Source organism: Gossypium hirsutum, chromosome D10 (assembly GCF_007990345.1).
Source record: "Gossypium hirsutum isolate 1008001.06 chromosome D10, Gossypium_hirsutum_v2.1, whole genome shotgun sequence".
Lineage (NCBI taxonomy): Eukaryota > Viridiplantae > Streptophyta > Magnoliopsida > Malvales > Malvaceae > Gossypium > Gossypium hirsutum.
Window position 1 is genome coordinate 65,920,389 of NC_053446.1, and position 15,030 is coordinate 65,935,418.

A 15,030-nucleotide genomic window follows, 5' to 3' on the forward strand; every position below is an offset into this window, starting at 1 on the left:
AATGGGCCCGGTATTTTATTATTTACCGGAATGGGCCATTTTCCCCAAAATCGCGTCCACGTCAGCGCGATGTCAGGGGACGTGTCAGCAAATCGCGTCCACGTCAGCGCGCTTTGCTTACGTGGACACAAATCGCGCCTACGAGGACGCGATTTTCTGACACATCAGCAAAACGCGCTGATGTCCACGCGATTTGCTGACACGTCCCCTGACATCGAGCTGACGTGGACGCGATTTCGGGGAAAATGACCCATTCCGGTAAATAATAAAATACCGGGCCTATTTCGGTAAATTTTAAAAAAATAGGGCTTTTATGTGTAATTTGCCCCCTTTTTTTGGTATTTTGCCCCTAATAATACATATTAATGTATTACTGTAATATGTAGCTCAAATTATGTATTGTAGTTAATATTCATAATATTGTAGCTCAAATTGTTAATCCGTCTATACTATTGTACTAATAATATATATTAATGTAATATTGAAGAGTTAATTGATTAAAAAATAAATGCAACAAGTACAAAAAAGATTCAAAATTATTACCAAGAAGATTTGAACCAAGGTACTAAGGGAAAAGAGCAAGCATCTTAACCAACTAAGCTAAACTAATTAATTAACATGTTATAAAAATACTGTTATTGTCTTAATTATATTATTTACGTTCTAATGATTTATCGGACCTATTCCATACACGTGTCAAGTCAAAAAAATAATACAACAATTCTGTAAAAAAAATCCGATGTTTACTTCAAATAATAAGAAAAATAATGATTTGAATGTTTCAAAATTCAAATTTAAACCGAAAAAATCAAAATTTAGAGGCAAAAAAGGATCTTTTTCGATGAAAACTGTGGCAAACCGCCTTCGGCTGTTTGTCAGTGCGTAGATCTCGAAAAGTTATTCGAAATAAAAAAATCGTCACAATCGGACAACCGAGCCAAAAGTTATGGCCTTTCAAAGTTTTCAAAGCTAAAAAACATAAACTGTTCATGAATTATTGCTTCCACATCAGCAAATCGCGCTTACGTGGACGCGATTTGTTGCCACGTAAGTAATCGCGCTGACGTGGATGCGACTTGCTGACACATCCCCTGACATCGCGCTAACATGGATGCGATTTTGGGGAAAATAGCCCATTCCTGTAAATAATAAAATACCGGGCCCATTTCGGTAAATTTTAAAAAAATAGGGCTTTTTTTGGTATTTTGCCCAAATATTAAGACTAAATGAGGTAATGGACCGAATAGCACTACTCGAATGAAATGGAGGGATCGAAATAGAAAATATCCTCGCCCTCCAAAACTCATCGCTTTGCGCGGGACCGAATTGAAATAAAAGAAAAATCATAGAGTAAAAATTGAAAATAAAAATAAACTGTATTAAAAAGATAGAGAATGCAAAAGGGCTAAATGCAAGAATTTCCCATTAATAAAAAAGGAAAAAGGGCTACGGTAAAACGACATCGTTTTGACCACTGGGATTAAGACCCAAAACGGCGCAAATGCAAAAAAGAAGCGGTAAAGTTTGAATTTTCTTCTTTATTTTTTATTTTGTCCCTTTTTTTAAAAAAAAATAAAATAGAACAGATGAAAAAAAAGAAAAGAGTAGAAAGGAGAAAAAAAACTACCTTTAAAATTTTTTGTTTTTGTGTGCAAAAAAAAAACTACATCACTGTTTGTGGCTTTTAAAAATAGAGAGATTGAATTCTTAAAAATAAAATTTAAGAATTATATTTCAAATATACAAAAAGTACATAAATGTGATATCCTTTAAATACAAAAATAGCACGAGTGCAAGTAAATGAAAGATAAATACAGAGACAAATTAATTAATGTAAGATAAATAGTAAATAAAAGAGTCGAATTAAAATGCTTTTAAAATAAAATAGGTATAAAAAGGTTGACATTACGCGAAACAACGAAACAATAAAGGAAATATAAAATATATGCATGTGTATATAAAAATAAGAAGAATATATGGATATATATATTTATTTTAAAATTATGAAATAGAAATATATGTCGTATGTATATATATACATATATGTATGTAGATTAAAATGTACATATGTATATGGATGTATATAAGAATTATGGAATATAGAAGAACATATAAAAGTATGTGTACATGTGTATGTATTTATGACAATAAAAAAATTCGTATATACATATATTATAAAATGTGTGCATGTATTTAAAATTATGAAATATGGAAAATATATATAAGTATGTACATGTATATCTATATGTATATAAATTAAAATACGTGGATATAGATATAAGTATGTGTATGTATGAAAAATGAAATATAAAAGTATATTTATAATAACCTTAAAAATATACATATATATATATTAGAAAAGTACATGCGGTTATGTATATATATATAACAAAATTTTAGAATAAAAAGGTACAAACGAGATAAGGATAATAATATTAATAATAAATAATAATGATGCAATATAATAATTTTAATAATGTTAACATAATTAATTTAACAGGAAAAATAACTAAAATAGCATATTAAGGATTAAATTGAAAATAAACAAGGTTTTAGGGTCGAAATTAACAATAAAAAGCACAAAAAGGACTAAATCACAACACGCGTGAAAGGAAGAGGAGCAAAAACGGAAATATTCCCTCGCTGACCAAACGGCATCGTTCCATTGAGGCGCGTGTGCATGGTCTGGGGACCAAATTAAAACAGACGAAAAATTCTGTAGCGAAAATTACAAATATATGAAAAAACTACATTGAAAGCGAGACAAAAGTGGAGGCACCAATTGTGAGAATATCCCCCTAAATGGTGACACGCGGATCCTCTTTACGGGTCGGGTCACAAGCGGATTCTAAGGCCAAAACGACGTCGTTTCGAGCTCAAGTACGCCAACCAAAACGACATCGTTTTGCTGGGGTGTGGGGGGGGCTATAAAAGACAACTTTTGAGGAAAAGAAATCATTCCCGGCAGTCTGTAAAGAAACCAAAAAAAGGGAAAAGGGGGTCTCTTTTCTCTGGATGAAATCCAGATTCCGGCCAAAGGGCCGCCTTGTCTCCGCCGCACCGGCCGACGTAGCCGAGGCCAGAAAGTTCAAAGGTGAGTTTTTTTATTTTTATTTTTTTGTGTATGTATATATATAAACTGTTCTTTTTTTAAAAAAAATGTAGATATATGTATGTCGAAAGAAGAAAAGAAAAAACTCAAAAAAAAAAACACAAGTAAAATAGAACAGACGAAAAAAAGAAAAGAGCAGAAACGAGAAAAAAAAACTACCTTTAAATTTTTTTTTGATTGCCGTGTGAAAAAAAAAACTACAAAACTGTTTCAGGCTTTTAAAAAATAGAGAGATTGAATTCTTTAAAATAAAAATTAAGTATTAAATTTCAAATATACAAAAAGTAAATAAATATGATATCCTTTAAATTTATTCTTTTAAAAATTGGGGATTAAATTTAAAAAGTACGTATTATATTATATTTGATCTTAATCCTTCCTCACATGGATACAAATGCAAATAAGTAAATTTTCCTAAATTCCATATAATTATTATAACCTATCAAATGCTTACCTTTTATGCTTCTTTGCTTCCTGGTTAAGGTTTGGACCATAGATGACACCTACCAACTCCCATTTTATTCATTCCTCTTACCCAATTACAAAGAAAATCAAAATAGCAAGATGCAGAGGCCAAGGTTTGAATTGCCAGAAGCTTTGGTTATGGAAATTCTGTCAAAGCTTCCAGTTAAATCCCTTACTCGCTTCAACTGTGTTTGTAAGTATTGGTGTTCTTCTTTTCAAACTCCTCATTTCATTTCCAATAATTATCACAACAACCTTGAAAACAACAACCTTAATCTACTGCTTAGTCGCTGTGATGGTAACACCTTCCAACGTTATTTCTCTCAACTTTCAAATGAAAAAGATCAAAATTATATAGTAAAACAAAACATTCACTTGCCCTTTTTTAGGAATGATCTCCCCTATGTTTATGGTGCTTGTCATGGATTATTGTGTTTACTTGATCCTTTAAAGGATAAGGCTGCCATTTGGAACCCATCAACCAGAGAGTTTAAAATCCTTCCACCATCTTCAATCCAACGCCCTCCATATTTTTCCCCATTCGAAGAAACCTACCTTACTTTAGATGACGTTGATTTTGACCACGCTGCTTTTGGGTTTGACTCTAAAACTGATGACTACAAAGTCATACGATTTGTTACTCTTACTTTTGTTAATAGTGAAGAACAATATCCACATCCTCATTTTATGTACCAAGTTGAGTTGTATTCTCTTAGAAGTAATTCCTGGCAGGAAATTCCATGTCCTGATTATAAACCAACTGGAACAACTTTGGGAAATAATTATGTAGACGGAATTTGCTATTGGAAAACAGAGACAGGGGCATATCTTGATTTTAGAGGACTAATTCTTTCATTTGACATGGGGAATGAGAAGTTCTCAATTTTACCTATCCCAGAATTCGTTGGGTCTTTCCCAGAATACTTTGTTAATCTATTGGTGTTTAATGGATCACTTGGTGCTATTGTTTACCCAACGGAAGGAATTGACACGTCTTTTGATTTATGGGTTACAAGTGAAGGAGTGTGGACTAAACAATTCAATATTAAATCCATTTCTGGAGTTGTACGCCCATTGGGATTTGGAAAAAATGGTGACTTGTTTCTTAGAGACACAAATGATGAAGTACTCCTATTTGACGCCTCCACCCAAGAGCTTAAGGAGCTTCAGATTAATACTTATCTAGATCATTTTCGGTTCACCATCTCCCTTCATGCTTATTTAGAGAGCCTGGTTCGTATCAATGGAATACAAGAGAATATTGAGAAACATGTAATACGTCAACCAGCGAGAGATGCATCAAATGAATACTAAATATGAAGAAGGCATGAAATGGATACTGAATATGAAGAGGGATGCGGAGCTAGAACATATATGTGTAAGATGTAATAGGAATTTTTTGTTGTGAGCTTCTTAATATTGCTGTTATTGTTTGGGTTATATGTTTGAGATGTTAACTATTTCCTGGTTTCTGTATTTGGAGAATTGTTCAGTTTATATTTGGTTTTTGTTGGTTAGATATCTATAAGATTGCTTAGATGTTGATATTGTTTTCTGCGGAAAAAAATTGCAAGTCGAAGAGGATTTGATGTTTAAGGTTGTCATTAACTAATTAAAATAATTGCTGTAAGTGGCATAATTTTTATAACTTAATCCAAAACAGGTCTCACCTGATGGTTAAGATTCTTAAACAGATGAAGATCCGATGAACACCACAACACAGCACGAGCATCGAATCAGCCACAAATCCATGTTGCCATGATCCCATTTCGTTCGAGTGAGTGAAATTATGGTACTTTTTTCAAGTTACCTTGTGTTACAAGCTTGTGTGTTAATTGCTTTAACTACTATAAAATTCAATCTGCATTCACTTTCAAAAGAAAATCCTCTCTATTCTGAATGATGGTTTGAGTTTTGCCATCCCTAAATAATAGGGATGATATCTTAAAGATCAAATATGATTTGAGAAAACTAGCTACACTTGGATTTCATTTCTCACTCCAGCATACGAGTTTGCAAAATAGCACAGAGACAGTCTGGATTGCTAAGCTTTTTCTCTATTATAGCGCAGCAACGCTCGGAAACTGGAGCTCACCGGTATTTTGATAATTATTGGAAATGTTGAATTTTGATAATAAATTCAATTCTTGAGAAACCAAACTCACAAGTATAAACTACTACGTTACATTTTGATGGCTGAGCTGAGATAGCAAGGATTTGATAAATGAATCAAGTCTTGACTTTGTTGGTTGTCCCACCGTTTTATTCCTTTTTATCTATGGTATGATATGCAACAATCACTTATGGTATTCCTTTTGCGTTAAATATTGTAACATTTAGGTTAATATTTGACCTTGAACACCTTCAATAATTTCAATTTACTCAACAAAGCAAGGAATCTTGCTAAGCTGATCTTTCTGTCAGCTGGTGTGAATCACAACAAAAATAGATATATTTTGATGCTTGAAAACACCAGCTAACCAATTTTACATTATAATTTGGAGACTCAAAGCATTGTTTTGATAAAGGAATTTGCATTAATATTATGGTAGGTAAGTTGATATGTGAAAGCAAATCCATTTTTGTTTATTGTCAATGGAATCTTTGACAATTTTGGCATGTTTTCTTTTGCACATTAAAGCTTTGGGATTAATTTAAATTCTTTTTATCAAACATTTGAGATCTTATAAACTGCAACCTTCATACATAAATAGATAAACAATTGAAAGATTGGAAACAAAGAAAAGAGAAATTTCATAAAACAAAAATGAAAACTCACCAATCAGATTTCTATTTACATTAATTGTTTATTCTTCCAATTTTCAATTTTCAATTTTCTCTTCTTTTTCTTTTTTTATCGATTGAGTTTCAGTCCCCACTAACAATTTAATTTTGTTCGACTTTTTTGAAAGCTATTTGAGTTCCATAGAACCCTGCAATGCTTATACTCACAATAAACACCATAACCCACATCTACTTCACTTGAGTTTCCATTTCTTGAATGCAATATTCAGCATAACTAAGACATTTCTCAAATAATATTCCCTAAATGCATTGAATTTGTAGTCCGGTTCATTTTACGGTATGATGATAACAACAAATAATATTTTGGCAGATTATGTGTAAAAGAATATTTTATGTGTAATTAATGTAATGATATGATATGATATGTTAGAGTTGAAAGAATGTATTATAAGAGTTTATGTTAAAATGTTGTGTTTATTTTAGAATGTCATAATCAATATGTACATGTGGTTTATTGAAAGCAATAGATGAACACTAATAAATATAAAGATATACTTAGGGTGAGTTTGGATGGGCGGTGCGTTTACCTGCGGTTAATGTAAAAACAACGGTGGCGGTGAGATTAAATACTGTAGCAACACTGTAGCGTGAGACAAAATGTAGGCTAAACGCACCGCACCGCACCCAATCGCCCATCCAAACCCACCCTAAGTTTTGCATTCGATCCACGTTAAGTTACAATAATTATATTCAACTTTAAGTTTTAAGATTACGTTGTATGCATAGATGAAGTCTGCATGGGTATAATGAATTTGTATATTATATAATTATTGTGGCATGGTAGTTTATATTATATAATTAGTTTATATCCTTTTCATCAAACACTTAAGTGCTTGTAAAGTGCAACCTTTATACATTAATAGATAAATTTCAATTTTAGTCTCTATACTATGTTAAAATTTGAGATTTAAACTTTATATTTGATCTTTTTTATATAGTTTGGTGCTTCAACGTTTATAATGTCATTAGTTAGTTTAAATATTTTATTCTAATTAAAATTCTGACATAAATTTAAAGGAGTGTTAACATCGTTAAATTTTTTTGTTAAAATCAAGTCCATTATAATTTTATTTTTTGTGACATGATTATAATGTTGAATTCAAATATTTTAGTAATACGTAGGTGCGTCTTCTTCTCTCTATAAATAAATAGAGTCGGGGGTTTTAGAGTTTTTAAACTGTCCATCATAGTTCGGTTCTCGATTTTTTCATATTAATTTTTGGTTTTGAATTTTTAGACTTATTTTGACAAAATTAACTTTGTTTTGTGCATTTTTTTAATATTATTTGATAGATCTGAAAACCCTTTTCATAAATATGACAATATCTCTTTAAATAATTATTAATTTTTATTGATGGTGTCCAATGATTTGCATTAAAATTAAAATTGACTGATTTTCTTGAAAAACTAATCTACTTTATTTTTGCCAGTAAATTTGGTAGTGGTTAGCCCTGCAAATAAGAATATTTTATCGTAATCCTTCTTCACATGGATAAACCTGCCAATGCATGAAGATACCAGCTAACCAATTCTACATTATAATTTTGAGACTCAAATCATTTCTTTCCCATCACAAATCACAACTTCAAAAGGCTATGTTCCTTTCTAATCTTCTCTTATAAAAACTAGTGTGTTTTGTAAAATCATTTTTTTCTACTTTAAAACATGATTATATACTTTTAATAAATGTGGCATTGGTTACGTTAGATAATCTCAATCCAATTCGATTATGGATAAATCTAATTTTGATAATAAATTTAATTCTTGAGAAACCAAACTCAGAAGTATAAACTACTACATGACATCTTAATGGCTGAGTTGAGATAGCAATGATTAATCTATTTGTTATATAAATTAAGCAAACCCAATCCCATAACATTAATCTATTTGTTATATAAAGATATTGAATGTTATGGGATTGGGTTTGGGTAATTTTAACTATATTCAGATTAATGTTATTTCAAAATCGAATAATTTTGAGTTTAAATCATTCAAATTTGTTGATCGGATTTTATAAAGATAAAAAAACATTTTGAAAATATGTAATATTAATGGGATTATTTTAAACTATGACATAAATACTTGAGTCTCAAAATAAGCACTAGCTCAATAAAACGCATATGATAATTTAGAGTACTGTAATAAAACACATATTGATAATTCAGATATTACATTAAACATTTTTAAACATACATGAGACAATTGTGGTAAAGCTGGCTATGGAAATTCTATGGTATCGGATCCACTACTGCACAGGCCGTAAAATAAGTTGGAACAATTTTGGGGAGTTCCAAAGGTATGGGATGGCCTCAGTCTTCCATAGCAAATAAACACCCCCCTGAGTAGTAGAACTCTAGTTCTTCTGTGTTTACTGCATGAAATTTGTGGAGATGCTCCTATAAGTCGAAAAACTATGTCCGCAACTTGTCGGACCGTATAGGTGGATCCACGTGTCACTATAGCAAAATAGACTTTTAGCGGCATTATTTTAGGCCTTTAACTGTGTTTTTAAGTGCCACTAAAAGTATTAGTGGCGTTTTAACAAGCGCCGCAAAAAAACTAATTAATCTAAACCCTAAACCCTTAATCCCTATCCCCTAAACCATAAATCATAAACCCCTAACCCCTAACCCCTAAACCTTAAACCCTAAACTATAATGATAATTAATTCAATATTTTAAAATTAATACTATATATTTTACGATTATATAAGAAATTATTTAATATATAAATTTAAAAATAATCAGCAATGTACCAAAAAACTTTAAAATTATTTTAAATAATAGTATTTTAATTTTTCCATTTTAACAAATATTTTTCTATGTTTTTTTATTTCAAATTATTCCTACGTGTCATTATTTTTTTTGAAGATTTTAAATAGTCAATTAAAAATAAATTGAATTTTCAAAAGCGCCGCTAAAGGCCCGAGAACTAGCAGAGTTTTTTCAAAAACGCCGCTAAAGCACCGAGCATTAGCGCTTCTTCAAAAACGCCACTAAAGCCCCGAGCATTAGTGGCGCTTATTCAAAAATGCCGCTAAAGCCCTGAAAGGTCAGAAAACGACGCCGTTGGGCTTAGGTCTTTTGCGGCGTTTTTTGGAAAAACGCCGCTGATGCTCATTTTCAGCGGCATGTTCTGAAAAGTGTCGCAAATGCTCGATTTTTAGCGGCATTTTTTGTCCAAACGTAACTAAAAATGAATATCAATGTGTTAAGTATGACTCCTATTTTCAGTCAAATTTGAGAAATAATCTTTTAGTTAAACTCTGTTTATTTGTTTCAGTCAAACACTGATTAGTTTAGACTATTTTATTATTATTTGACATATGAATTTAGCTTATAAATAGGCTCTTTTACAACCTTAGTAAAAACATCCATTAGAGATTAGAACTCATAACACATTTAGAGAATTTTGTGTTTACGTTTTGAGGGTTCTTTGTTTTCGGGTTTTTGGGGCTTAGTTTTATCTCTATTTTTTGTACTCTTCATTATTTTGCCATTATAGTAAAATTATCTTTGCCCGTGGTTTTTTTATCCTCTTTGGAGGGGTTTTTCCACGTTAAATTTGTGTGTTCAATTTCTCAGTTTATTCCGCTATTTTTGTTACTTGTTGCTTAATCGGGTCGATCCCTAACACAATGGAATACAAGAGGTTGAGAAATATGTAATACGTCAACCAACGAGAAATGCATCAAATGAATACTGAATATGAAGAAGGATATGCATGAAATGGATATTGAATATAAAGATGGATGGAGAGGGAGAACATAAATGTGTAAGATGTAATAGGAATTTTTAGTTGTGAGCTTCTTAATATTGCCATTATTGTTTGGATTATATGTTTGAGATGTTAGCCATTGCCTGGTTTGTGTATTTAGAGAATTGTTCAGTTTATGTTTGGTTTTAGTTGCATAGAAATCTATAAGATTTCTGCCATAGTTTGAAAATATCATTCTCCACGGTGGTGAAATGAATATAAGCTTAAAATGCATAACAAAATGGAATTACAAAATATTGCATTATATACCCTAAAAAAAAGCTCATAATAAACAATTGAAAGTTTGGAATCAAAGAAAAAGGGAAATTTCATAAAACGGAAATGGAAATTCACCAATCAGATTCAAGTGATTGAACAAAAAAAATATCAAATCTTTTCCCTCTCAAAAAAGGTATTTACTTTCAAAAGTTTAAGTTTTTATTTACATTAATTGTTTTTTCTTCCAATTTTCCATTGATTGAGTTTCAATCGTGCTTTACATTAGAAACCAAGAATTTAATTTTGTTTAACTTTTTGAAGGCTATGAGTTTCGTTACTTTTTATTAGGTTGTTTTCTGTTAATTAAGAAATTATAAATAGGTTAAAATTTTAATGCAATGAAAGCTAATTTTCACTTTAATCTATTCAACATTTTTAAAATTAACCAATGTTGGAAAATTAGAAATTAGTTCCAATTATCAAAATTCATAATGTTGATATTGTTTTCTGAGGAAAAAAATTGCAAGTCGAAGAGGATTTGATGGTTAAGGTTGTCATTAACTAATTAAAATAATTGCTCTCAGTGGCTTAAATTTTATAATTTAATTCAAAACAGGTCTCACCTGATGGTTAAGATTCTTAAACAAATGAAGATCCGATGAACTTCACAACACGAGCATCGAATCAGCCACGAATCCATGTTGCTATGATCCCATTTCGTTCAAGTGAGTGAAATTATGATATTTTTTTCAAGTTACCTTGTGTTGCACGGAAGCGTGTAAAAGAGTAAAATTATTGTACTAAATAATCACACTAAGTTCAATTCTCAGGAAAGAGAGGTGGATCACGAGAATCACTTAAGTACCATGTCTTTCCTAATCAGAATATCCCTCTATCGTAATTTAATAGCACAATAAATCACTACAACCACACTCGTAAAATATGCAAAATAAACAATAAAGAACACTAGAATTTTAACAAGGTTCAGCAAATTTTGCCTACGTCCTCGGGCAATACTAAATATATTTCACTCCAAAATACAAGTAAAATTTTACAAATAAGGAGAGAGAATAATGTCTTAAGGAGAGAATGACATATGTGGGATGTAGAAAATGAGAAATAGTTAGGCCTATTTATAGTTGAGGTTCAAGGATCAACTTGCAAAGTCTCTATACAATTAGGAACCAAAATTGATATTATCCCATGCCAAATTTCAATCCAATTTCGGTGCCTTAAATGCTCAGATTGTCGGTGCCAATATCCTGACACCAATATATTTGAAAAGTCAAAGATAGTTGCCATTTGCCAATACCTTGTGTGTTAATTGCTTTAACTATTCACTTTTCAAAAGAAAATCTTCTTTATTCTGAATGATGGTTTGAGTTTTGCCATTCCTAAGGATGATATCTTAAAGATCAAATATAATTTGAGAAAACTAGCTACACTTGGATTTCATTTCTCACTCCGGCATACGAGTTTGCAAAATAGCACAGAGACAGTCTGGACTGCTAAGTCTTTTCACTATTATAGCGCAGCAACGCTCGGAAACTGGAGCTCTCCGGTATTTGGTTGCGTATGTACATGGAGACAGCTTCTGAGCTTCCTTCTCTACGTCATGCTTCCCACGGGACCATAATAATCATGAGTTACATCCAGTCCATGGAATCCTGCAATGCTTATACTCACAATAAATACTATAACCGTTGGGTTGCAAATAAAGAGTTTTAATAACTCTTAAAAATTAAACATCGCTGTAACCAAAAGAATACAATTAATATATTAAATGCTTCTTTGCTTCATTGTTAAGGTTTGCTCCATAAGCACTCTGATTGTCCTCCCAAAATGGCATGGTTATGTTAGGTATGGGTCCCACTATGTGGGAAAAACCCATATTTTCTGCCACAATGTTTTGCCTTCTTTTTGGTTTTGTCAAAAGCCAATTTTTTTGGCCTTTTAACGTGGGAGTGGGCAGCATTCTTAATTGAGAGCAAAAATTCTCAATTACATCCAGAGAGAAACAGAGAGTGAGATTGAAGTAGAAAAATCAGTTTTTCAAACTTGGTGCAGCAGTGATCAACTCCTCGATCGAAGGTCTATCCGTGGTTCGATTGAGCAGATTTTTGGACAGCAGCTAGGTGATAAGGTGTTCTTGACTTTGTACGGTCGGATTTTTCATCTGAGACTTGTAGCGTCGGAAATACCCATTTTTCAGCAGCTACATTTTTGGTGATGTTCTCTCATTTTTCTCTCTTTTGCTAAAGATTACATATTGTTAGCCTTGTCGGAGTTGAATGCTTGTTGTAGGCTTGATATTGTGATCTTGTAGTCGAACATTTGATAATAGTAGAGCTCTTTATCGGACTCTAAAGTCCCGTGGTTTTTACCCTTAATTTAGAGGGGTTTTCCACGTAAAAATATCGGTGCCTCTATTTATTTTTGTTGTGGTTGCATTAGTTGATTTGTGGTTGATTAAGGTTGCTAGAGAACATATCTTGTGCTATTGTGCTTGCCATAATTTTTGACAGGAGTTATAAGGAGAGAAAGAACACCGGTTGTGCTTTCGCTTTGTTTCGGTTGTTCGGTTTCTTCCCAACAAACTGGTACCAGAGCTTGGTTATTGTGTCAGGTAATTATGGAAATTAATACGAGTAAGATGATTATGTTGAATGGCACAAATTATCAACTTTGGCGGAATAAAATGAAGGACTTGTTGTTTGTGAAGGCTTTGCATCTTCCGGTCTTTACTACTCAAAAACCCGATTCGAAAAGTGATAAAGAATGGGAATTTGAGCATCAACAAGTGTGTGGCTTTATTCGGCAATTTGTTGAAGAAAATGTTTACAACCACATTGATCAAGAGACACATGCTCGAACATTGTGGGAGAAGCTTGAAAGCTTGTATGCTTCGAGGTCGGGCAATAAGAAGTTATTTTTGCTGAAGAAAATGATGGCGCTGAAATATAAAGAAGGAATGTCTATAGCTGACCATGTTAGTGAATTTCAGAGTGTGATGAATCAGTTGCTTGGTATGGGTGTCAAATTTGATGACGAGATTTTAGGACTTTGGTTGCTTGCTACTCTACCAGACTCTTGGGAGACCTTTCGAGTCTCACTCATTAATTCTGCCCCACGGGGTATTATTACTTTGGATTTGGCTAAGAGTGGTGTGTTGAATGAAGAGGTTAGAAGAAGATCTCAGGGTTCTACATCACAGTCCGAGGTGTTGGTTATTGAGAACAGGGGGAGAAACAGAGACAAAGATGGAAAGGGTAGAGATAAAAGCCGAAGCAAGTCAAGATCGAGATACACGAATCTTGAGTGTCATCATTGTGGTAAGAAAGGTCATATCAAGAAATATTGCTTCAAGTGGAAGAAAGAGAACAAAGGTGGTGGTGATAAACACGATCGGAATGACGATGAAAAATCTGAGCGTGTTGCTACTGTTACTCGTGAAGATTTGTTAGTTATTTGTGATGAGAATTTGGTCAACCTAGCATGCGACGAGACTAGTTGGGTGATTGATACTGGTGCATCACTTCATGTCACGTCGAGGAAGGAATTCTTCACATCTTATACTCCTGGTGATTTTGGGGTATTGAAGATGGGTAATGATGGTTTGGTTTCGGTTATTGGTATGGGAGATGTTAGCTTGGTAAGTAACAATGGAACAAAGTTAACTCTCAAGGATGTCAGACATGCACCGGATGTCCATTTGAATTTGATTTCTGCAGGAAAGCTTGATGATGAGGGATTCTGTAACACCTTCAGTGAAGGGCAGTGGAAGCTGACTAAAGGCTCATTGGTTGTGGCTCGAGGAAAGAAGAGCTCAAATTTGTACTTGATGCAAGCTTTGACTTCTCGAGAGACGGTGAATGTGACACTGAATGACAACTCAACTGAGTTGTGGCATAAACGACTCAGTCACATGAGTGAGAAGGGGCTTAGCTGTTTAGCGAAGAAGAATCAACTTTCGGGTTTAAAGAATGCTACACTGAAGAATTGTGCTCATTGTCTAGCAGGAAAGCAGAAAAGAGTTTCATTTAGAAGCCATCCTCCTCATAGGAAATCAGAGTTGCTAGAGTTGGTCCATTCAGATGTTTGTGGTCCGATAAAAGTAAGATCACATGGTGGTGCACTTTACTTTGTGACTTTTATTGATGATTGTTCAAGAAAGCTATGGGTTTACACTTTGAAGTCTAAAAATCAAGTCTTTGAGGTGTTTAAACAGTTTCAAGCATCAGTTGAAAGGGAAACTAGGAAAAAGTTGAAGTGCATTCGTACTGATAATGGTGGCGAGTACATAGGGTCGTTTCATGAGTATTGTCTGCGACAGGGAATCAGACATCAGAGAACACCACCAAAGACTCCACAGTTAAATGGGTTAGCTGAAAGAATGAACCGAACATTGATTGAGAGAGTCAAATGTTTGTTGTCAGATGCAAAGTTACCAAGATCGTTTTCGGCTGAAGCTTTGAATACAGTGACACATGTGATAAATCTGTCTCCTAGTGTTCCTTTGAAAGGTGATGTGCCAGATAGAGTTTGGTTTGGTAAAGACGTGTCATATGATCACCTACGTGTGTTCGGTTGTAAAGCATTTGTTCATGTTCCAAAGGATGAAAGATCCAAGTTGGATGCCAAGGCTCGACAATGCATTTTTATTGGTTATGGTC

At 33.0% G+C, this 15,030-nt stretch overlaps 1 protein-coding gene across 2 annotated transcripts; it reads left to right on the forward strand.

Moving 5' to 3' along the window:
• The first annotated feature begins 2,957 nt into the window (after window positions 1-2,957).
• On the forward strand, window positions 2,958-5,074 carry LOC121222606 (F-box protein CPR1). Of its 2 annotated transcripts, XM_041103707.1 has the most exons (3): window positions 2,958-3,094; window positions 3,596-3,770; window positions 4,310-5,074. In XM_041103707.1, the coding sequence occupies exons 2-3, from the start codon at window positions 3,609-3,611 to the stop codon at window positions 4,889-4,891; spliced, it is 744 nt and encodes a 247-aa protein (XP_040959641.1). In that variant the 5' UTR covers window positions 2,958-3,094; window positions 3,596-3,608; the 3' UTR covers window positions 4,892-5,074. The 2 variants fall into 2 exon arrangements, with proteins under 2 accessions (XP_040959641.1, XP_040959640.1); XM_041103706.1 differs by having other exon boundaries at window positions 3,596-5,074.
• The last annotated feature ends 9,956 nt before the right edge of the window (window positions 5,075-15,030 follow it).

What these genes read in the sequence shown, in the direction of transcription:
- LOC121222606 (XM_041103706.1), top strand. Translation starts at nt 3,677, where the DNA reads ATGCAGAGGCCAAGGTTTGAATTGCCAGAAGCTTTGGTTATGGAAATT.